This window comes from Lissotriton vulgaris, unplaced genomic scaffold, assembly GCF_964263255.1.
Source record: "Lissotriton vulgaris unplaced genomic scaffold, aLisVul1.2 SCAFFOLD_945, whole genome shotgun sequence".
NCBI lineage: Eukaryota > Metazoa > Chordata > Amphibia > Caudata > Salamandridae > Lissotriton > Lissotriton vulgaris.
The window spans coordinates 119473-143738 of NW_028255629.1; the positions used below are offsets into that span (position 1 = coordinate 119473).

Consider the following 24266-nt stretch of genomic DNA (forward strand, 5'->3'; position numbering starts at 1 on the left):
TCCAATAATCAGCGAGTGACTAACTACTCAATACGAACTGGAACCCCTGAGCCAAATAGTGACGTCAGCTTCACACTACTGCCCTCACAACCAATATTACACAACAATAAAAAGGTCACTCAAAGAACTGCTATGAGTGTCTTAAATGGAAATGGACTAAAAACATATCCCATAGAGGAATTCCACCCTGCAACATTCCCCGTACCCAAGCTTCGCCTTTCTCCAAGGCCACCAAACACATTCAATTTCCAACTGCACCTCATCTCAATATCCAATACCATGAAGGCAATCCTTTGACACCAGACTTTCTCTCACCCCCATCCTAGAACAGCACCAAACACCCCATCTTGACCTAACACGACTGCCTTCCAAACACATTTTTCCGCTAACTCATGCATCCAAACCACAACATTCAACATAAATAAAGCTCCTAGGTTTTTTCTGGCTAACATTTACATAACCAGACAGAAAAAACAAATACAGGCGGAAAAAAAAGTTTTTTTAATGATTCTGAATGCCACCAAATAAATATGCCTCGTCGTTAGCTGTGCAGATGGACAGGTAGGGGAGTTAAAGAAAACTGACGTTGAGAAATGTACAGTTAAACAGTTTGTACCAAAACAAGCATTGGAAATGTAATAGGGCTCCGATTAGTTAAGTTTGAGCTATTGGTCTTATAAATGATTTTTTTTATTTATGTGTTTATTTATTTAAATAGCTAGATTAATAGCTTTGTCATTTACAATGCCAATAGTTATAACTTTCGCAAATGTGACAATGGCTTTTAATTTTTTTAAATAATTAATACTTAAATAATGTATTTAATTTGTAATGGCAATAGCTTAAACTTTTGTAAATAACTTTTGTGAAGATTATGTTCAGTGTTTTTTATTGTGACGAAAATCCAAGAACAGAAGTGAAATATTAACATCTTTTTACGATTTGTAATAAAGCGTGAAAGCTTGAAAACAGCTTGAAACATTGAAAGAACATATTTGAACCAGTGATGCTGTGGTTGCGCTGAGTGATGCTGTGGTTGCGCTGAGTGATGCTGTGGTGGGTGCCTAGGCGGAGCTGTGTGGTGGGTGCCTCGGCGGAGCTGTGTGGTGGGTGCCTCGGCGGAGCTGGGTGGTGGGTGCCTCGGCGGTGGTGGGTGCCTCGGCGGTGGTGGGTGCCTCGGCGGAGCTGGGTGGTGGGTGCCTCGGTGGAGCTGGGTGGTGGGTGCCTCGGTGGAGCTGTGTCGGTGGAGCTGTGTGGTGGCTGCATCGCAGGAGCTGTGTGGTGGGTGCCTCGTGGAGCTGTGTCGGTGGAGCTGTGCGGTGGGTGCATCGGTGGAGCTGTGTCGGTGGAGCTGTGCGGTGGGTGCATCGGTGGAGCTGTGTCGGTGGAGCTGTGCGGTGGGTTCATCAGTGAAGCTGTGCGGTGGAGCTGTGCGGTGGGTGCATCGGTGAAACTGTGCGGTGGGTGCATCGGTGAAGCTGTGCGGTGGGTGCATCGGTGAAGCTGTGCGGCGGGTGCATCGGTGAAGCTGTGCGGCGGGTGCATCGGTGAAGCTGTGCGGCGGGTGCATCGGTGAAGCTGTGCGGCGGGTGCATCGGTGAAGCTGTGCGGCGGGTGCATCGGTGAAGCTGTGCGGCGGGTGCATCGGTGAAGCTGTGCGGCGGGTGCATCGGTGGAGCTGTGCGGCGGGTGCATCGGTGGAGCTGTGCGGCGGGTGCATCGGTGGAGCTGTGCAGCGGGTGCATCGGTGGAGCTGTGCAGTGGGTGCATCGGTGGAGCTGTGCAGTGGGTGCATCGGTGGAGCTGTGCAGTGGGTGCATCGGTGGAGCTGTGCAGTGGGTGCATCGGTGGAGCTGTGTCAGTGGAGCTGTGTGGTGGTTGCATCAGTGGAGCTGTGTGGTGGGTGCCTCGGTGGAGCTGTGTGGTAGGTGCCTCGGTGGAGCTGTGTCTTGGGTGCCTCGGTGGAGCTGTGTCAGTGGAGCTGTGTGGTGGTTGCATCAGTGGAGCTGTGTGGTGGGTGCCTCGGTGGAGCTGTGTGGTAGGTGCCTCGGTGGAGCTGTGTCTTGGGTGCCTCGGTGGAGCTGTGTGGTGGGGTCATCTGTGGAGCTCTGTGGTGGGTGCATCAGTGGAGCTGTGTCGGTGGAGCTGTGTGGTGGTTGCATCAGTGGAGCTGTGTGGTGGTTGCATCAGTGGAGCTGTGTGGTGGTTGCCTCAGTGGAGCTGTGTGGTAGGTGCCTCAGTGGAGCTGTGTGGTAGGTGCCTCGGTGGTTGCATCAGTGGAGCTGTGTGGTGGGTGTATCGGTGAAGCTGTGTCGGTGGAGCTGTGTGGTGGGTGCATCGGTGGAGCTGTGTGGTGGGTGCCTCGGTGGAGCTGTGTGGTGGGTGCATCAGTGGAGCTGTGTGGTGGGTGTATCGGTGAAGCTGTGTCGGTGGAGCTGTGTGGTGGGTGCATCAGTGGAGCTGTGTGGTGGGTGCCTCGGTGGAGCTGTGTGGTGGGTGCATCAGTGGAGCTGTGTGGTGGGTGCATCAGTGGAGCTGTGTGGTGGGTGTATCGGTGAAGCTGTGTGGTGGGTGTATCGGTGAAGCTGTGTCGGTGGAGCTGTGTGGTGGGTGCCTCGGTGGAGCTGTGTGGTGGGTGCCTCGGTGGAGCTGTGTGGTGGGTGCCTCGGTGGAGCTGTGTGGTGGGTGCCTCGGTGGAGCTGTGTGGTGGGTGCCTCGGTGGAGCTGTGTGGTGGGTGCCTCGGTGGAGCTGTGTGGTGGGTGCCTCGGTGGAGCTGTGTGGTGGGTGCCTCGGTGGAGCTGTGTGGTGGGTGCCTCGGTGGAGCTGTGTGGTGGGTGCCTCGGTGGAGCTGTGTGGTGGGTGCCTCGGTGGAGCTGTGTGGTGGGGGCCTCGGTGGAGCTGTGTGGTGGGGGCCTCGGTGGAGCTGTGTGGTGAGGGCCTCGGTGGAGCTGTGTGGTGGGGGCCTCGGTGGAGCTGTGTGGTGGGGGCCTCGGTGGAGCTGTGTGGTGGGGGCCTCGGTGGAGCTGTGTGGTGGGGGCCTCGGTGGAGCTGTGTGGTGGGGGCCTCGGTGGAGCTGTGTGGTGGGGGCCTCGGTGGAGCTGTGTGGTGGTTGCATCTGTGGAGCTGTGTGGTGGTTGCATCTGTGGAGATCTGTGGTGGGTGCATCGGTGGAGCTGTGTCGGTGGAGCTGTGTGGTGGTTGCATCAGTGGAGCTGTGTGGTGGGTGCGTCGAGGCTGTGTGGTGGGTGCGTCGGTGGAGCTGTGTGGTGGGTGCGTCGGTGGAGCTGTGTGGTGGGTGCGTCGGTGGAGCTGTGTGGTGGGTGCGTCGGTGGAGCTGTGTGGTGGGTGCGTCGGTGGAGCTGTGTGGTGGGTGCGTCGGTGGAGCTGTGTGGTGGGTGCGTCGGTGGAGCTGTGTGGTGGGTGCGTCGGTGGAGCTGTGTGGTGGGTGCGTCGGTGGAGCTGTGTGGTGGGTGCGTCGGTGGAGCTGTGTGGTGGGTGCGTCGGTGGAGCTGTGTGGTGGGTGCGTCGGTGGAGCTGTGTGGTGGGTGCGTCGGTGGAGCTGTGTGGTGGGTGCGTCGGTGGAGCCTTGTGGTGGGTGCGTCGGTGGAGCCTTGTGGTGGGTGCGTCGGTGGAGCCTTGTGGTGGGTGCGTCGGTGGAGCCTTGTGGTGGGTGCGTCGGTGGAGCTGTGTGGTGGGTGCGTCGGTGGAGCTGTGTGGTGGGTGCGTCGGTGGAGCTGTGTGGTGGGTGCGTCGGTGGAGCTGTGTGGTGGGTGCGTCGGAGGAGCTGTGTGGTGGGTGCGTCGGAGCTGTGTGGTGGGTGCGTCGGAGCTGTGTGGTGGGTGCATCTGTGGTGATCTGTGGTGGGTGCATCAGTGGAGCTGTGTCGGTGGAGCTGTGTGGTGGTTGCATCAGTGGAGCTGTGTGGTGGGTGCGTCGGTGGAGCTGTGTGGTGGGTGCATCGGTGGAGCTGTGTGGTGGGTGCCTCGGAGGAGCTGTGTGGTGGGTGCCTCGGAGGAGCTGTGTGGTGGGTGCCTCGGTGGAGCTGGGTGCATCTGTGGAGCTGTGTGGTGGGTGCAACTGTGGAGCTGTGTGGTGGGTGCATCCGTGGAGCTGTGTGGTGGGTGCATCGGTGGAGCTGTGTGGTGGGTGCATCGGTGGAGCTGTGTGGTGGGTGCATCGGTGGAGCTGTGTGGTGGGTGCATCGGTGGAGCTGTGTGGTGGGTGCATCGGTGGAGCTGTGTGGTGGGTGCATCGGTGGAGCTGTGTGGTGGGTGCATCGGTGGAGCTGTGTGGTGGGTGCATCGGTGGAGCTGTGTGGTGGGTGCATCGGTGGAGCTGTGTGGTGGGTGCATCGGTGGAGCTGTGTGGTGGGTGCATCGGTGGAGCTGTGTGGTGGATGCATCGGTGGAGCTGTGTGGTGGATGCATCGGTGGAGCTGTGTGGTGGGTGGCACTTTTTATAAATCATTAGTAAAAGAGATCAATGAAATTCAACTAAAACCCATATATAGTAGAAGAGGAGAAAGCTCTAGTAACGGGATTCAGGATGAATGTATTCGTTTGAAGCAAATCGCCAGCATGTAAAAGGTGTAAAATAACAATCAGCATAAAACGAAAATGCCAGCAAAACACTTTATAAAATTGTGTGGTGCTGATAAAATAATTAGAGCGTTTAAATATATCATGACCAACAACGGTTATTGTTTCAAGAGCAGCGTGCGAGATGTTTAGGCAGCAATATAAACAAGCCCTCGGCATTGCTGTGGTGGGAAGGGGGTGCGGGGAGAGGCAAGAAGGGAAGAATAGGGGCTAGGAGCAGCAGCCTTTGATGTGCCGGCTGGCCGTGCAGTGAATAATTAGGTGAGGAGAAATGCCGGCTGGGGGAAGCTGGAGATGCCGGAGGAGGCTGGTGGCTTTGATGTGCACGCGTTCTAGGGCACTGCAACAAATCGCCGAGATGGTTTAGCTCTGTTTAAGCTGCAATATAGCTCGCCAGCTATGCGCAAGCGCATCAGCAGGAGAGCCCTGAAAAGGAGTTACCGATGGTAACTAACTTGTTTTTCGGACAAAGACTTCTAACTGAAGATTCCTCGCTGTGAAGATACCAAAGCAGTACCTCCCCAAGAGGTGGGTCTGTGGAATGCTTCAGACCAAGAAATCCTGCAGGAAAATAGAGCTAAATGCACATGCCACCGGGCCTGGTTTATCCGAGGAATAGTGCTTTGTGAACATGGGGAGGGAAGCCCACGTAGCAGACTGGCAGATGTCCAAGACAGGTATACTGCACATCAGCCTTCTGGGGCTGTTTTCTGGCTAGCCCATAGCAGATCTTAATGCATAGAACTATCCATCAGGGGGTGGGTAATTTTTTTTTAACCACTTTGCCCTTTTTAGTACCAAAGAAGCCCATGAACAGCTGGTAATCCAAACGATGGTCTTTAATCCGATCAATGTGAAAATTGAGGACCCTCTTAGGCTCAAGACATTCTTCAACAGAGTGAGTGAGCGAAGTATAAAAGCCACTATGGCGAGGACTGCCTCATGTAGAAAGGTGTAGATATATTCGGAAAGAATGCCGCTTTCATCTAGAGGACCTAACTTATTAGGAAGAAAGAAGTCTATGGCTGTTGCACAGATAGCGCCTGAAGTTCACTCACTCGCCTTGCAGGTGCAACAGTGATGAAAAAATACAGTCTTGAATGTCATAAGGCGTAGAGTTCAGCTTTGCTTCAGTTCTAAAGTGAGTGCACATCAGGTAACGGAGGCCAAATGGCGGTGTTGTTGCAGCATCACAAAAGGTGTCGTCAGAATCATCAATATAGGTGATCTGAACAGAGATGGCTGATCTGGCAAGCATAAAAAGGTTAAAAGATAGATATTGTGATTTTCCACAGCCATGGTGGGCTGAAGATCTGGATTCTAATAAAGACACGGAGGCTAATATTTTGCAATGAATCTCGTTATTGCCACCACTCTACAGCATCTTTGAATCTTATAGAACTTAGAATCTTGAAACATTCCAAACTTAACCCCCCAGCAGCCAGTCCTCATCCTTTTGAGAGCTGCAAACCAGAACTGTAAAGGTATTTCCATATAAGATCCACAACTTGGAAAATAAACTTCTTTAAAAAATAACCTCTTCCACCAATACTTAACAAAGATTTTAAACTTGTCCTGTTGTAAAATATTTAAAAAAATACCAGTGTTTGGGTTTATACTGGGAGGGATAATAATAGCCTAAGTGTCTTTAATAAAATCCAGATTTCCAGCCCACCATGGATGTGGAAAATCTAAATTTTATGTCAAGACCCGGTCAATATTATGCAAGTTTAAAGCTTAGCAATTAAGCATCTAGCTGTATTCTCCACAGGCTTAAAATAATTTGTCTGAACATAGATTCAGATGACCTATCAGCACAACGCACAATGGCTTGCCAACTTTCACCCACCATACAAGCCTTCGAAGTAGTGGCACCTCTCACAGAATGTGCACTAAACAAACCTGCATCATCTCTATCAGCAATCTAGCTAGCGCCTTGAGGATGTTGGCGGGGAAGCACCCACGAAAGAAAGCAACATGCCCGGGGGTGGGGAAGAGCACGAGGGTTAACTAATCAGAGGGGAGGCCGAAGAATCACACGTGACCGTAGTGTGCAGAGCGAAAGATAAGCACACCAGGGAGACAGCAAAAATAATAATAATAATAATGAACTACACACCATGAACTTTTTGAGAAGTCTTACACAAAAGTGAAAAAAAACAGCATCTGAAATATCGCGCAGAATGAACAAGCAAAAGTAGAGGATGGAAAGCCCGCACATGCTAACTAACAAGCAAGCAAATGAGTGGCAATGAAGCCTCCCAATGTTCGGCAAAGGGCCGTATAGAAGTACACTAGAAGCTAACAAAAGTATAGCAACAAACAACGCATGCGATGTCTAGTAGGCGAGACCTAAAAATGCAACAAACACCCTCAGGGTATTTTTATTTTAGACTTCAGAGTAATCACCAAGGCGGAAACGCGTTCTTTGGAATGAAAATGGACACCAATGCAATTCAGGAATTTCCAGGGTGATCTGGGCTTCCTCCTGTAGTGCGAGGGAAAATCCCACATCAGCTAAAGATAACAAACCAGTGCAGGGGTGTATCGATGGACTAGACCAGGAGTTGTTAAAAGAAATACCGAGTACACAACGTAGGTGTTGAATGCGAAAAGCAAAAACTTCTGATCACTACTGTGCAGTGATGTGCCCACTATGTAGTGATAAACAGGTTCAAGGGTTGCTATACTGCTATTACTCTGCAGTATCCAAACACATTGACATACACAAATGTTTCGGTAGAGGAGTGAATGGAATTAACATGACGTTTCACATATTCACACTACAAAACCAAACCGTAGTAACTGTGCAAGATCTACTGATGCACATTCTGGGGGTCCCATATTAATTTCCGTATATGCGAGTTTTAGATTTCCTTTCACGATACATCTAGGACATCGATTTATCACAAGGGAATGGGAAGGAGATCAACGGGCAATACAAATACGCCAAAAACACCCTGGTGTCCATCATTCAACTCGTCGCACGCTGGTATAATAATAATTTAGCTATACAGAATTGAAAACAAAAAGCCTTGCATGCAAATCACAGGTCATAGGGCAATGGCGTAGAGATGGACGGGGAAGTGGCAGCGCCTGTGTTCGTTTCTACTGCGAGGGTACCTTGATATTTGCAATACCTTTTACACTTGACGGATTAAGAATAAAAAAAAAAAGAAAATCTAGCCGGCTGCTCAGCGGGCACTATATTTAGCATTATAGAGTATTAAGAGCTTACGATCGAAAGTCCAAATACTTCTTCCTTTCAATGAGCATCTCTCACACCGAAGGGTGCGAGCTAGACTCCAAACAACCTTTTAGCAATGACATCCTTCTCGTAACGGGGCGAATAACCTAGTGCTTGCAGCGGTGCCAAACTACAACACCTTGGTGTAAGAGGGCTGCAAACTAAAGCACATGCGTATTAGTCCTCACAGGGACCCGAGGTTAATTGTTGAGAACAGCCCAATTTCTCGAAACTCTGTATCAACAAGCGGAATACGATGAGAATTTGCGATTAATATTACATTCAGTGGAGGATTTGGTTCAGACGTTTACCCTCTTAATTCAACACTACGATTAAAGAGGCTGTGCATCACCCGAGAAACAAACCAGAATATCCCCATAATGAAGTGGCCGAAAGGTGACTAACCTGCCAAGGAGTGGACGGTAGCTTGCTGAGGTGCGTGCGACATCACATTGAGCACAGATTAAACGCAGTAGCTTGTCCTTTCCTTTTCAAAACAGTATTTATGCTCGTCTTATACAACAGCCAGTCACTAAAATCCCTAGTAAAATGTAGAAGTGGGATGTCAATTACAAACACTATTCACTTTAAAGACCGTATGGCCAAGAAAAGGGTTGAGCAACAGGCAAACAGTATAGTGTATTTTGTATTTCTTTTTTTACACAGGACGTGCCAGTGTGCTGTACGTACAGAAAAGCAGATCCAATATAGGGCAAATCCACTTGCACTAAGTAAATGAATATCCTATTGAGTTTCATAGATGTGCTTCAGTACATTGAGCTGTAAGCCATAAAGTATACGTAGCATAACCATCACTGTGTCGCTTTAGGTTACCTCACAAACGAGGGCACTTTGCAAGTTTCTAAACTAACAATATGCACAGTGGTACAGGAAGGTACACCCCATGGCACGGATGCAGCCCATTGGCAGTCGTATTCAGTCACCCACACCACTGTATCTCAGAGAACTTTGTAGCAGCGGAGGGTGCCAAGTTAAAGCTTGCACTGCGAGTGAGAGGACAGGCAATCGTGACACAACACCATATTAAAAAAGCCCCATATACTTACGTGTCTCCCTCGTCTGAGAGATATCCGAAAACTTCCACGGCCCAGGGCTCGGGGTCTGCGCGTTGTTCCAAGCGGATGGCCTGCACTAGATCCCTCACCTCCACGACAGTCGCATCCTCATCCTGTAACGACTCGCCCAAAGCAGAGTCAAAGCGTTCGAACTCCTGTTCCACTGAGACTTTGTGGGTCTGTTCATCACTCCAAGGTTTTGGGTTCTTGATCCCCGGAAGCTCCCCAGCCCTCGAAAAACTATCAGTAGACTTAGGACTCCTGATTTCTCTCTCCCAGTTATTTGTTACCGGAAGGCAACCAAGGGAGTCGGGCAGGCTCAAGAGCTGCCCCTCCAACAAGGAGCCAAGGCCGCTGTCGCAACAATCCTCGTCAAGCCGTTTCCCCGACATGACTGCGCCGAGCAGCCCTGTCGTTTCGCTACCGGATTCCCCCCAAACGGGGTATTTTTATGTAACCTGGGAATTCCCCATTAACCCGTCCAATAGCTATTTCAGTTCATCCCAGCTCAAACCAATGACAGAGAAGCTCACTGCGAGGCGGAAGCACAACAAAGATGGCGGCCGCAGCTATTTTAAAGTAATCTACAGAACAACCTATTCATGGAAATAGAAAAGGGACCCACATCTCACAGCTCATTCCATAGCTGTAAACGGCGGCCGTTTTGGAATGGCGATTATTGTACTAAATAAACCTGATAGGATTGAATATAATACAGAAGTCCACCATGGTAGATTATCACATCACTTTAACACTAAATGAGGATAGGAATCACTGCCAATTAAAGCTATATATGAAGTGAGAAAATAGATCTTAAAACAAGATTATATACGTTATTCATTTTATACGCTACAAAAAAATGTGTGTTTAAGATTGATAGCTTGAAATGTTGTTGGCCTCACCCCCAAATGATGACACACACACGATAAATCTGGAGCAGAAGACGTGCGTTTATTTATTAAATTAACTACAGGAAGAGCGCCGGGTGTCTTACTCGTTCCGTGCTCAGTCTCGCTCTGACGCGCGAACCGCCGTTCGCGCGTGCGCACAGCTCTCGCTGGTGGCGTGCGACGTCACACGCACACCAAAGAGCTAGAGCGCACACAACATATCTCCCCTTTTTCATGCACACGATAACTATGCTGCATGGTTCAACAGTCTTCTACTACAAAGTCTCTGAGGTGTGCGGGTCTGACCGATGATTTGCCTGTTGTAATACGCAATTGCATTAAAAGGCAGTGTAATATTTAAAGACAACAATGACTATATTTTTGTCCTGATGATGATGCCCCTCATTTAACTTACGATTCATAAAAGGGGGTGGTGATGAACAGAGTGTCTGAATTAAGCAGACCACTCTTACCCAGTCCAAAGATCAGGGCTTGATCCATCACCGTTTTTTAGCTCACTGCACCATCCCAGCTCAGAACATGTCTACATGCAAATTAGTCTGACCCTGGCCCAGTGCATCATGGGAACAGGGCAGACCAAACTACCAAGCCAATTCTTATACTGGGAAGGAATCAAGCTACCGGGGACCGGTTTCTGGCATTTCAGCCGTCTTCGGCCCGGCTTGCTTTAATCCTGATGGTGCAATGAGCAAGGGACTCACATCTGAGTATACCCTTCCACGCTTATGGTGGACAAAAACGATTCATAAAAGGGGGTGGTTTAACTTGGGCATCGAAACGTCGTCGACCAAAAAACCCCCTTATGCAATATGGCATTTAAAATATTGTGAAATGCAATGGTGTGGTTATAACAATCTCTGTCTGTAACACTGACTACAAGTACACAGACATATTTTTCTTTGCTCCTTTTACCATTCTGTTCGTTGTTTTGTCTGAATGCTGTGGGTCACGGCTCTGCCCATTTGTTATTAATCTGTTCATTCAGTTTTATTAAGAAAATTGTTAAATAAATTCCTTGTCCGGTTGGACAAAAGACATAACACTTATCAGGTGTGTGATTATTAGCTCAGTATACCATTGTGTCCACGAGTAGGGACCATGTTGTATCTTACATCTTCCTGCTGCTCAGCTTGTATGTATGACGTGTGGAATGTTAGATGATTGGAATGTTGGTGTGCTGTGAATGTCAGTTGGGTGAGGGCTGAGCAGCAGGACAGCTGCTCCTGATGGGGTTATCGCTATAACTTATGACTTAACATCTTAACTAATAAAGTAACTTAAGAACCTACAGTTCCAGCTTCTTTCTGATTACTTCAGACCACTGTTTTTTCACAACTTGTCCTGAACAGTCTTGTCGGTAGTGTGCATTACGATCTGATCCTTGAGAAAGTCATCCTGGAGTGTCCCATACTTGCAAGTGATCGCTAGTCTTCTTAAGGCCGCAACGTAGTCGTCTATGGACTCTCCTTCTCCTTTCTTCCTCTGTTGAAAGTTGAAACGATCAATGGAAACACACACTGCTGGGCGGTACTGAGTGTCTAGGTCTTCCAAAGCATGCTTGAAGACGTCATCATCGGCTGCTTGCCGAGGCGCAGGCACTATGTTCGAGAACACTCTTATTCCCTCAGGGCCCAAGTTGTGTAGAAGTATTCGTTTTCTTCTTGCACTTGGAAATTCTTCCCCACTTTCATCCTCTAGGGCTTCGAGGTAATTCTTGAAATACTCCCTCCAGTCCTCCCATTTCATCTGGGGTACGCCTGGTTTGGGTAGAAATGGGATCAGCGCAGTGAGCGAGGACGCTTGGTTGCTCATTCTGGCTAGTCTTTCTGGTTCCTCTCCCTGGTTCCTGGGGCTGCCAGGCGCGCTGACGTTTCCTCTCTGGTTCCTGGGGCTGCCTGGCGCTCTGGCGTTCTCCTCTCGTGATGTGTCGGGATGGGGTTCTCTTCCTCCCCCTTCACCGCGGTCTCCCTTCTCCGCCAGGGCCATAACGGGGGCGCTGCCACCCTCCTACCTTGTTTCTTCATAGGACGTAGTGCTGTCTGGCTCAGTGCACCTGGTGGGGGTCGCCCTCTCCTGTGCGCCTCTGCCGCGCTCTTCCTGCGCCCTCTGCCGTTGGATTCCCTCTTATACGGACGGTAAGCTTGTACATGTGTTGTCTTCTGGATCCTCCGTCTTTCCCTCCGTTCTGTGCCTTCGTTTTCGTTATTTATTTATTTTTTTAATGGGTGGGGTGAGTGTTGCCTGTGGGGTATCCCACTCCTCGTCGCCACTGAAATGTTGTTGGCCACACCCCCAAATGATGACACACACACGATAAATCTGGAGCAGAAGACGTGTGTTTATTTATTAAATTAACTACAGGAAGAGCGCCGGGCGTCTTACTCGTTCCGCCACGCTCTGACGCACGAACCGCCATTCGCACGTGCGCACAGCGCTCGCTGGTTACGTGCGGCGTGTGACGTCACGCGCACACCAAAGACCTAGAGCGCACACTACATAGCTGTGTCTCTCTCTACTATGCCAACACATGCACCATCATAGCTCCAAACAACCGACACTGAACGCCAACAGACTCCCTACAATGTCATAAGATTTTTCATAATGTTGTTATATAATTTTTCTGCTTTTGTGTGCTGACAAACGATGTTGATGAGTGGATGTATGAAATATATCAAGCAACGTTACACGACAAACATGAGAATGATACTAAAAGGTTGTGCCTATAATGGAAAATTTGAAATACAGGTGCATTTTAAAGCAAAACAGACCAAGAACGTTGATCTGAATACAAATTAAAGACTAATAAAACGAAAGATGCAGTAGAAGAGAAAAAATTTACTTTTATTTTGCAGTGGCTCACTGGTTAGAGGAGGCATACCCTGAAGCAGAGGTCAGACCCGGGACCAGGGTTCAATTCCCGACGCGGCAGGGTCTGAACCCAAGTGTCAACGGACTCGATAATTCTCACTTCGGTGCCTACTCGAATCACGGGTTCACACTCTGCAACTCTGGGCAATAGCTTGCTTAATCTCCACTACGGCCCCCCGCGGCGGGATGCCTGGCTTTCATCCTGGGGATGCCCAGTACGGTTATCTCACAGGGAAAAGCCAGGACGGGTTCCCAATGCAAGCGCCGAGATGCCCAAGGGTAAGTCGAGCGCTATATAAGAACACACATACATACATACATACATACATACATACCCTCCGATAATCTTGTGGCTGCGGATCCATTAACTGACCGTCTCTGTGACTCAGCTCGAGCAACACGTTCTCGCTGATGTCACATAATTCCTAACAGAATACAAACCTTAAAGAGAAATGACAACACATCTCCCTTTTATAATAATGACAAATAAAATAGATAGAAAGAACTAATAAAAAAAACAAATACACAGAACTATAAACAGAGCAATAAAACAATTACTTAAGACAATAATCCTGAAGATACAATTGTGACTTCTTGGCTCTGGTACTACGAGAAAAATAATCAGAACCAACTTTGTTGTTAAGACTCTGCGGAACATCATTTTGTGGCAGACTTCTCTTGGATTTACATTTATCACAAATATGATCCCTTTGAAGATTGTCTTGACCATGACCATACTTGGAATGAAAATAGCGAGATTTAGCCTTGGCTAAGGCGACTGACTCCGGAATCTGGGGATCACGGTTCGATCCCCGGCACCGGCGGCAGATTAGCCTAGCACCATGTGACTCTGGGCAATAGCTTGCTTAATCTTCCAGACTTCCCTCAGCGCCTAGAGACCCTTACGGGTGATTGTGCGCTTTACAAATATGGATTATTATTATTATTGTTATTATTATTATCCCCCTTCGTACACTTTGCCAAACAAGACATGCTCCAAACATTGCCTCTTCAGCAAGCATAACAACATTCCTCATAACTTTAATAATGCGCTTTGGACCAAAATACTTAGGTGACCAGCATGCTTTCTTCACATAAACAAGATCACCCACTTTCCAAACACCTTTCCTTGCTCCCATTTTAATATCAAACCTTTGCTTATAATTGTTTTGATATCTTCTAATTCTCCAGTTGTCAACAACACAACCTCTGTCTTTTATACTCAACCATAAACTTAGAACCAGCGGTTCTACCCTTGAGTTTCTTAAAAGGCGAATAACCAGTCACACTGTTTGGAGTATTTCTATGTGCCCAAAGCTTCTCTCTAAGAATGGTTTTAAGCGGAACTCTCATCTCTAAGGCAGTCTGTGCAGAAGCTCTAATCAACCTATTCATGCTTTCAACCAAACCATTAGCCTGAGGGGCATAAAGAGCAGTTTTTTGATGTTTGATGGACATATCTTTAAAAAAAACCTGACATTTCTTGAGAAGTAAACTGAACTCCGTTGTCTGAAACAAGAATATCAGAAACACCCTCACATGTAAAAGAGTCTTTTAGAAATTCTATGATATTTTTCGTCCCAACTGAACTCATACAAGCAGCAGAATCCCACATTGACATATAATCCACTAGAACAACAACAAATCTCTCAGAAGGAGCTAAACTGTCAAATGGACCCACTATGTCAACTGCAAGTTTAGACCAGGGACGTTCAGGTATAGCAACAGGAGAAAGAAGAGTAGACCTTACTTTCCTGGTTTTGTCATTCCCAGCACAGCTGGTGCAGTCCCTGACTATCTCTTCAACATGGCGGTCAACCTCAGGCCACCAATAAGACTCTCGGATCCTGGCCTTGGTAAGACTGCTGCCAAGATGCCCTTCATGTGCAGGGTTAATAATCTTCTCACGCACCTGAAGTTGGGGTATCAACCTATCACTCCGCAAGAGCTCACCTTGCACAATGTTCAACTCATCTCGAATATTCCAGTAATCTTTGGCGCAGTCAGGAACTTCTTTCAAACAAGGCCAGCCATTGACAGTAAAATTCATAACTATTGACCTTGCCTCGTCACTTACTAAACTAGCTTGCCATTCTTCCTGGTTACTAGCAGACTCCTTTACACAAGAAACATTTACACAATCAAGATTGCACGCAGAGTATTTTTCGAAAGGCATTCTCGACAGAAAATCTGCAGGAACATTTTTAAGTCCAGGCAAGTACTCAACATGAAAATTATATTGCCAAAGACCTTCAATCCATCTCTTAATTCTTTGGGTGGTGCTCTCCACATTCCTGCAGGAAAACATATTTACAAGAGGATTGTGAACTGATCTAACTAAGAATGGCAAACCCCACGAGTAAAATCTGAAGTGCCTAATTGCCCATGAGCAGGCAAGAGCCTCAGGTTCTATTACAGAGTAACGCTCTTCTGCTCCTTTTAATGACCGTGAAGCAAAACCAATGACCTTTTCTTTTCCATCAACAATCTGAGATAGGACAGCCCCCAAACCTCGCACACTTGCATCAGTGGTCAAAATGGTCTTTTTGTGCACATCAAAATGACCCAGAGTTGGCATCCTTGCAATTTCACTCTTTACCTTAGTAAAAGCATTTGAACATTCATCATTCCAGTCGAAAAATCACACCCTTTTTTAGCAATAACCTAATAGGCTGCATAACACTTGCAAAATTATACACAAACTTCGAATAATATTCGGCTAAACCAAGAAATGATTTAACCTGTTCTTTGTTAGAAGGAGGTGGTGCTTGTAATATAGCTTCTGCAAGGTCAATTTTCGGACTGATACCCTCGCCCGAAATATAATGCCCCAGATATGACACAGAGTTGACTCTAAATTTGCACTTATCACTCTTTAAGGTAAGACCATGTTCTTCCAACCTAGACAACACTTTAAAAAGAACTTCATCATGCTTAGCTGACTCTTGTCCATGGACAAGAATGTCATCATCTTGAAATAATAGGACAGAATCAATGCCTGATAAAACATTTTTCATCACCCTTTGGAAACAAACTGCTGCGCTTGCCAGACCAAAATGAATTCTAATGAATCTGTAAGCACCTAAAGGGGTTACAAAATATGTTAGAGGTCTTGAATCTTCATCAAGTAAAATCTGGTGGTAAGCTGCTGATAAATCCATAACACTAAACAAAGAAGCACCACCCAGTTTCGTCAAAGTCTCGTTAATATTGGGAAATGGTTGTCTGTCAACCCAAATAGAATTATTTAGACTTCTTAAATCCACGCACATCCTAATTTTAGTTCCTTTATCCTTCGAGACCAAAACAATGAGAGCGAGCCATTCTGAGGTCTCAATTTCGTCAATAACTCCTAAATTGAGTAGTCTCTCAATTTCTTCCTGAAGTGGTTTCAACATAAGATTAGGTACCTTCCTTACTCTATGCACAGTTGGTTTTGCACTGTCCTTTAAGATTATTTTGTGTTTGAAACTCTTCAAAAGGCCAAGGTTTCCACTGAAAACTCCGGGAAACTTGTCTATAATGTCCTGGGCATCACTCTTTTGAGAAACCAACATGACTTGTTCAGGTGCGTTGGGATTCAGTACAATTCCAAGATTTCTTTAGCGGCGCCAACCTAGGAGATTATTGCCACGCTTGGCCACATACATTTTACCCATTGTTTCCCTATATTTAAACAAAATAGTTTGCATGGAATAACCTATCAAGTCAATTTTTGTACCTCCATAACCCACAGGATTAATATCGGTGACACAAGTTCAATTTTCTTGTTGCCAAAAGTGTGAAACCAAAATTTGTCACTTATTAGAGTATAAGTAGAACCAGAATCAGCTAGTACAGGCACAACTTCATCTCTAATGTATACATCACATTGAGGCATGGTTACCACGTCAGAGTCCACAGACTTTACATCATTTATATTCTCAGATGTACCATCAGTAATACAATGAATTCCCTGTTGCGTAAATTCTTTATCGCCATCAATGAAATTTACCTTTGCGTTCCTGCATATACAAGCATTATGGCCCTTTTCCCCACAATTTCTGCAATTTGTGCTTCTGGCATTACAGTTGGGAAAATTAGGCCCGTGAAATTGGCTCCCACACCTTGGGCATTTGAATTTCCCATCTTTATTCGTATTAAAATTGAACTTCTGTTTATCAGTTTTAATAGAGCTTTTCTCTTGCTTACTGGTCGCTTTATTGATAGCCGCCACTTGGTTTTCAGAGGATACACTGTCTTGGTTATCTTTCCTTAAATTGACAACAGGTTCAACATGCCCCAGACTCTTACGTATTTCCTTTACCCAATGAGAAGTGTGTTCCACACTTTCAACAATGGTTATTGTAGGAAGGGGGAGTCTCTAGTTGGCGCAGTGCAACACTAGCGACAAGCAGGGACTCTCCTCTTCCTCGTCAGGGCTGAGGGTTACCTTCCAGACAACCTCTGCTTACCCTCTAGGTCCGGGGTCTCCAACCGGTCGATCGCGAGCTACCGGTAGCTCGCGGAGACCCCGGGAGTAGCTCGCCTGGCCCTTGCTCTGATTGGAGGAGATCTGTGGATGGGGCGGGCCGGGCGAAGCGGATGACCCGATGACGCTCCTCCGATGACGCTCCTCTCCGGGAGCTGCAGACTCCTCTCGTGAGAGTCTGACGTCATCGCCAATTGAAAACGCGCGCTGGCATCGCACTCTCTGCCACTGTGCTACGGGTGCCAGCGCGGAGCTGTAGAGTGACTTCCACCGCCAGAAGCCGCCACTGCTGCAGGTAAGCTCGTTCTTTTCGTGCCTCTTCCCCCCCCCTCACATCTGGTGCCCCTCTGACCCCCGCCCGCTGAACACGCTCCGGCTGCTCTCCTGCCTCGCTCCCTCTCTTCCCAGCAGATAGACCCCCTCCCTCCGACCCCCGCTCGGGCTGCTACCCTGCCTCGCCAGACCCCCTCCCGCTGGCCCCCGCTCGGGCTGCTCTCCTGCCTCGCCAGACTCCCTCCCCCTGACCCCCGCTCAGGTCTCCTGCCTCGCCAGACCCCCTCCCCGTGACCCCCGCTCGGGCTGCTCTCCTGCCTCGCCAGACCCCCTCCCCGTGACCCCCGCTCGGGCTGCTCTCCTGCCTCGCCAGACCCCCTCCCGCTGACCCCCGCTCAGGTCTCCTGCCTCGCCAGACCCCCTCCCCCTGACCCCCGCTCGGGCTGCTCTCCTGCCTCGCCAGACCCCCTCCCGCTGACCCCCGCTCGGGCTGCTCTCCTGCCTCGCCAGATGGATGCACAGACTGAAGATGGTGGATTTTCAAACTATGGCCCTGGTCAAGAATTACGACGTTATAGTGGGCCTCAAGTTCGTCCTTTTGAAGCAGTGCAAGCAGAAGAGGATTTCTCAAAAAGAGGTTACCAGCGTAGAGAGCCACCTTATGGCCATTCAATATCCCATGGCAACCAGAATGATGGAACCCCAGGAGATAACTTTTATTCAGATCGCAATATTGGTCAAAGGCCATTTCATGGCCCCCAGTCACGTGATTTAGAAATGGACTCTCAGATTGGGAACCCTGGTGTTTCTTACAATGAAAATCAACTAAGAATGCGACTTCCTCCCGATAGTCGTTCATCACATCTGAGGTCATCTGAGGTCGAAGATGCAGATTTTATTAGCAGTGGTGTTGCAAGACGAGGAAAACCTTTCCAAGACTTTACTCCTCGTGATCGAAACCCAGAAGAGGTTGGTTTTCCTAATAACGGGTCTGGTCAAAGGCAATATTCTATATATGACAATCCAAGAGAATTGCAGGATCGTAGTTATACCAGACCAGGACCAAGAGCATTTGAAAGCCAGTCACAAAGCAGTTTTCCACCTGAACATTATTCAGAAAGTGGGCCAGGCTATCCTGCTTCAGGTAAAAGGATGCGTATTTCAGATGAGCCCAGTTCAGGAGACAGATTTGCCCCATATGGTCCTTCTATGGGACTGACTGAAAACCAAAGGCGCTATGAACGGCCTCCATTTGAAAGACCCATTGAAAGCGGATCTGCACCATTTAATTATGGTCCTGGTGTGGCTGAAAGGCAAAAGTTTACAACTGAAGGAAACCTTCGGGAGCGTCCTGGCTTGCCACGGAAAAGTAGATTCAATTGAAATTTGGCGATTTACTGTGCTTCAACCATAATTTCCACATTTTACCTTTTCACAATTCTACTGGTTTAGAAATAGAAAACCTATGTTCATACTGTCAGAATACATGTAACTGTTGCTGTTGAGCTCTTAAAAAAAATTGTAGAATTTTCACTACAGTTGTACTCCTGCATATTCGTGTAATGTAACGAATTATACATTGGTGCAAAAATTTAATCTGAGAGGCCTGTCTGTACTTCTTACACCCCCTGCAGAAGTACAGACAGGCCTGAACACCTCAATCCTTTTTGATTCTCTGTATGGAATAATTATGGGAAAATGCATAAGCGTTGGCTTTAATACCGTGGTTGTTTGGACCACCAGATTCAGGTGCTGCGGGAGAAAGTCGGGTCACCCAGCGCCCGTCTGCGGCACTTCGCGGCCTGCCTGTTCACTGGTGGGCAAGAGCTAGGCTTCACCGAAGTACCCATAAGGGTGTCAGTCAGGGCTTCAATAAATGGAAGCAATGGCTCAGATGAGGCAGCTTTTAAGTGCGAAACCCCATTGACTGCGCATATAATCATTACAGCAAAAGATGCACTCTCCTTCATCGAGAGTCCAAGGGAAAAATCAACCCTGTGTATTGGAGGTATCCAGACCCCCTCCCCTGACCCCCGCTCGGCCTGCTCCCATTTTAAAGACTCCTGCTGTAGGGATAATTGGGGACCCGGCTGGGATGCTTCTTACACCCCCTGCAGAAGTACAGCCAGGCCTGGTTATTTAGGGCCCATTGTTATTGAGACCGAAGTGTGCAAATTCGTTTTGGGACAAGTGAGACTTGTAATTGTGTCATGCTTAATGTGCACTCTCTTCCCAGCAGCCAGACCCTCTCCCGCTGACCCCCGCTCGGGCTGCTCTCCTGCCTCGCCAGACCCCCTCCCGCTGACCCCCGCTCGGGCTGCTCTCCTGCCTCGCTCCCTGTCTTCCCAGCAGCCAGACCCCCTCTCGGGCTGCTCTCCTAGGTTACAGGTGAGCGAAGAGGAAAGAGCTAAACCTCCTTCACCAATGTCAAATCAATACCCACCCCACCCCAGAGAGCAGTATTTGTGATTGAAATGGGAAGTGATCTCTATGGGGCTGGGGCAGGGTGCCGTGGTTATAAATAATCAGCCTTGTTATACATGCTTTTAAACACCTTTAAAGCCTTAACATTCCTCCCGCTGACCCCTGCTCGGGCTGCTCTCCTGCCATGCCCCGCTCCCTCTCTTCCCAGTAGCCAGGGCCCCCTCACTCTGCCCCAGCCCAGGCTGCTGTTTTGGCCTCCTCCTTGCCTCCGCTCCTCTTCCCTTCCCGGGCTGCTGTTCCCTCACCTTATAGTCACATTGTACACAGAGCCGTCTGTAAAGTAAACTAGTGTGCTTTTGTATCATTTATTGGGCTTCATTTGCATGTTTTTCATATTACGTACCCCTAATGAGGAAGGCTTGAGTGAAATGTATTTTTGTTTGCGAGGCGTATTGTTACTTTATTGTACTGCGCATTTATTAATTACTTTGCAAGTTGGTGCCATAAAGTTCTCCTGCTTTGTAATGCATGCACTCGATTGCACAGTTTATATCGAACTAGTGAGTGGTATAACCTTGGTAAGGCTTCTGAGCATTGGGTAGTTTGTGGTTAGTTGTATGTTTGCCGTGTTCAAAGTAGCATGTGCATGTAGGTATGTTACTTACACACGCAAGCTATCAACCAAATGAATTACTTTCACTACAGCAGACACCGCACCTGGGGCAGGCAATCCATTATTGGATGGCCAGAAATGTGGGCTTGGGAGTCCCAGCATGAGCTGTCCTGCGGGCTATAAAGCGAAGATTTGATAAAGGTGTACTTTGACTAATCAGGGTTGACCGAGATGCAGCTGGGATGAGGACGGACTAAAAAGAAGTGGGCTGAGAGATGAAAAGCAAGGACATGTAGGAAAGGAATAGGGCAGCAGAGGCACAGAAGAAAAAATATCAGTGAAAAAGTTGGCGACTGAGAAAAGTAGATGAAGAAACAAAATGGAAACATAATAGGGAGTGACATGTTATATGCAGAGTGGGGAAATGGGGTAAGAGGAGAGAGAGAGAGAGAGAGAGAGAGGGAAAGGGAGAGTGGGAAGAAGTAAGAAATGGAAAGGGCGGGAGCAAAGGGGAGTGCAAAGAGTCACAATGAGAGGAGAGTGACAGGGATGGAGATGAGAGAGAAGTTCACAGAGGAGAAAGCGACAGATGGGAGGGGAACGAGTGGCAATGAGAGGGTGTGACAGAGATGCAGATGAGAGAGGGTGGCGGAGATGGTGAAGGGTGTAAGACACAAAGACACTGAAACACAGAAATGAGTGGGATGCAGAGAAAGGAAGGTGGTCATTTTTTAACACAAGTAGACACTCAACTTGCTGGGACAAGCACTCAGTATTTCCTCATCCAGCCCAGTGAGTCTCATGGAAGCTCCCAGAAAGGGGAAGGTGTGACCAGGGGGTTGCTTGTGAGGTGGCACAGGGCGCAGTATGTCTGGCTTCGGGTTTTGTGTTTGTCACTATGTGAGCAAATCGAGTATTTCAACGTCTGCTTGCAACTGCAGAAGCCTCTGTGTACTTTTTTGAGTACAGGTCTTTAAGCCTAAACAAATGTTCTTGAATCTTGCTTTATGTGTGTACTTGATAGTGTTTAAGTGTGTGTTTGTACTTGTGTTGGGGTGAAGTTGATGGATATAAAGATGTTGTTACAGATCCTGTTATAACACTTTCGCAAGTGCTTTATCAATCTTCCTGCTTCCTCAAATTTGCTTGAAACTCATTTTTTTTGCCTCAGTGCAATACCACAATCACTTACGCCTCATCACTTTCAAATGTCACCAGCCGCCCCTGATTACAGCATTATTAAAACTGTCCATGTGGTATTCTTGCCTTTTGTGGATTGAATGTGGACTTCATCAACATTTTTACTCTTGCTACAGCATCAACAGCCAATGATGGGTCAAGAGCCAGGTCCCTCCAAAAGGCCGAAGACTTACAACTTCCATCAAGAGTGGGAGAACGAATTTTTATTTACACAAATCAAAGACAACTGTGTGTGTTTAATCTGTGGAGCAAAAGTTGCAGTGGGGAAAAAGGGCAATGTTGAGAGGCATTTTACAACAAAGCACATGCATTTTGAGAGGAAGTTCCCTAAGGGAAGCAGCCTGAGGTCACAAAAAGTAAATGAACTGAAATCTGCATTGCAGACACAGCAATCTTTTTTCACAAAGCCAACGAAGAAAGCCACTGCGGCAACTGAAGCATCATTGGTAGTTACTCATCACTTGATCAAGCACAAAGCAACATTTTCAGATGGAGCAATTATGAAGGAAGCAATGCTTCTAATGGCCCACTCTTTATTCAAAGACTTTAAATTTAGCCCTGAAGTTATGTCTGGCATTTCAGATGTGCAGTTGGGGGCAAACACTATGGTACGAAGGGTATCTGCATTATCGGGCAACGTGACAGAGCAGTTGGAGCGGGATTTAAAGACATGTAAATATTTTTCTCTGCAATGTGATGAATCTGTTGATGCAAGCGATATTGCACAGTTGGCTATCTTTGTTAGAATGGTTTTTGAAGATTTCACGTATAAAGAAGAATTTTTAACTCTGTTGCCTCTGAAAACCACAACCAGAGGATCTGACATCCACAATGAGGTGAAAAATTATTTTGCGAAACAAAATGTTCCATTGAAAAAGTTAGTGGCGATAACAACTGATGGTGCACCCGCAATGATAGGGCGTCATTCTGGCTTCATTGCCAATTGTAAAGCAGATCCAGATTTCCCTCCGTTATTAAACTACCATTGCATTATACATCAACAGGCAATATGTGCAAAGGTAATGGGGTTTGATCATGTGATGACTCCTGTTGTTAAAATTATTAATTCAATTCGTGCAAAGGCCAAGCAGCACCGAACCTTCAAATTGTTCCTTGAAGAACTTTCAGCTGAGTATGGTGACCTTTTACTGCACACTCAGATCCGATGGCTTAGCAGAGGAAGAATACTGCGAAGATTCCTTTCCCTATTGCCAGAAGTCAAAGCTTTCATGGAGTCTAGAAATGAAGATACCACACAGCTGTCAAACGCTGAATGGTTGCTCGATTTAGCTTTTTTGACAGATGTCACAGAGAAATTAAATTTATTGAACTACGAGTTGCAAGGCAAAAACAAGACAATAGCCAACATGATTAGTTCTGTGAAAACATTCAAAACAAAACTTAATCTTTTCATACAGCATGTACAGAAAAGAAAGTTTCAGCACTTTCCCTCAGTGCTCCAAATCCTGTCAGAAAACAACATTGAGGCTGGGATCCTTGACATACAAAAATACAGTAACCTCCTCGTGAGGCTTAATCAAGAGTTCAGTGACCGGTTTAGTGATTTTGAGCAACTGGAGCCCTGTGTGATGTTCACTACAAACCCCTTCATGGAAGTGGATCTTAGTGACATTTCAGAGAAAATTAGTGTTCTTCTGAACCTTGACTCTGACACCATGGAAATGGAGATGGTCTCACTTCAAAATGACATTGAATTGAAATCAAGGCAATCTGACATTAATTTCTGGAGTCTTGTGGATGCAGAAAAGTTTAAGAACATCCACACAGCTGCATTGAAACTTTTTTCCCTGTTTGGCTCTACCTATCTTTGTGAATCTGCATTTTCCGATATGAACTTCATAAAATCTAAGTTTCGCACACGTCTGACTGATGAACATTTAAATGACTCCATAAGAGTTGCCCTCTCAAACTACACCCAGATTACAAGGCATTACTGGACACCATGCAGTGTCAAGTCTCTCACTGAAATTATTTGTATGTAGTCGTAATCAATACTTGTTCAGTCGCACTTCCTGGGGAAATGACAAATCTGTTTAATTATTAAAACCAAGATTAAAGTCGCTGCAGAGAAGAATCTTCAGCCTCCTGCAAAGCTTTTTTAGTATTTGAACAAGAACAATGCAATGTGTACTGCAGGCCTGTATTACAAACACAATAAAACTTAGCTGGAGAGAAGAATCTTGAGCACGTTTCCAAATGATTATTTGCAGCATAAAAACGAATCAGTTCCACATTGAAGTTAAGATCGCTTTCCATGTATGTTTGTTAATTGAGCCGCATTACAATGATTATTTCAATGACCACTATTACTGGAAGGTCTTAATTTTGGACCTTAATTTTGGACCTGTTAATTGAAATGACTTGAAGCGTCACAAATCCAAAGTCATTCCTTTTGGTGTTCTAGGCCTGTCTTGGGTATTTTGTTCAAACCACAGTATGGGCTCTGATGAAATTAGGCTTAAAGGCAATGAAACGAGGCGTGGGGGGGTCTCGCGGAAAAATGCACAAGTTGATTCGGGTTCGGTAGCTCACGACTATGTTCACTGGTCAGAAGTAGCTCTCA

General features: G+C 47.2%; 1 protein-coding gene across 1 annotated transcript in view; it reads right to left on the reverse strand.

The window, feature by feature from the left end:
• LOC147659047 (NF-kappa-B inhibitor beta-like) overlaps window positions 1–9489 on the reverse strand; it is a 59853-nt gene extending 50364 nt beyond the window's left edge. Inside the window, exon 1 of the mRNA XM_086952011.1 lies at window positions 8914–9489. Within this exon, the coding sequence (XP_086808137.1) occupies window positions 8914–9314 (401 nt within the window). The 5' untranslated portion in view covers window positions 9315–9489. The remainder of the gene's footprint in view (window positions 1–8913) is intronic.
• Window positions 9490–24266: the final 14777 nt, after the last annotated feature.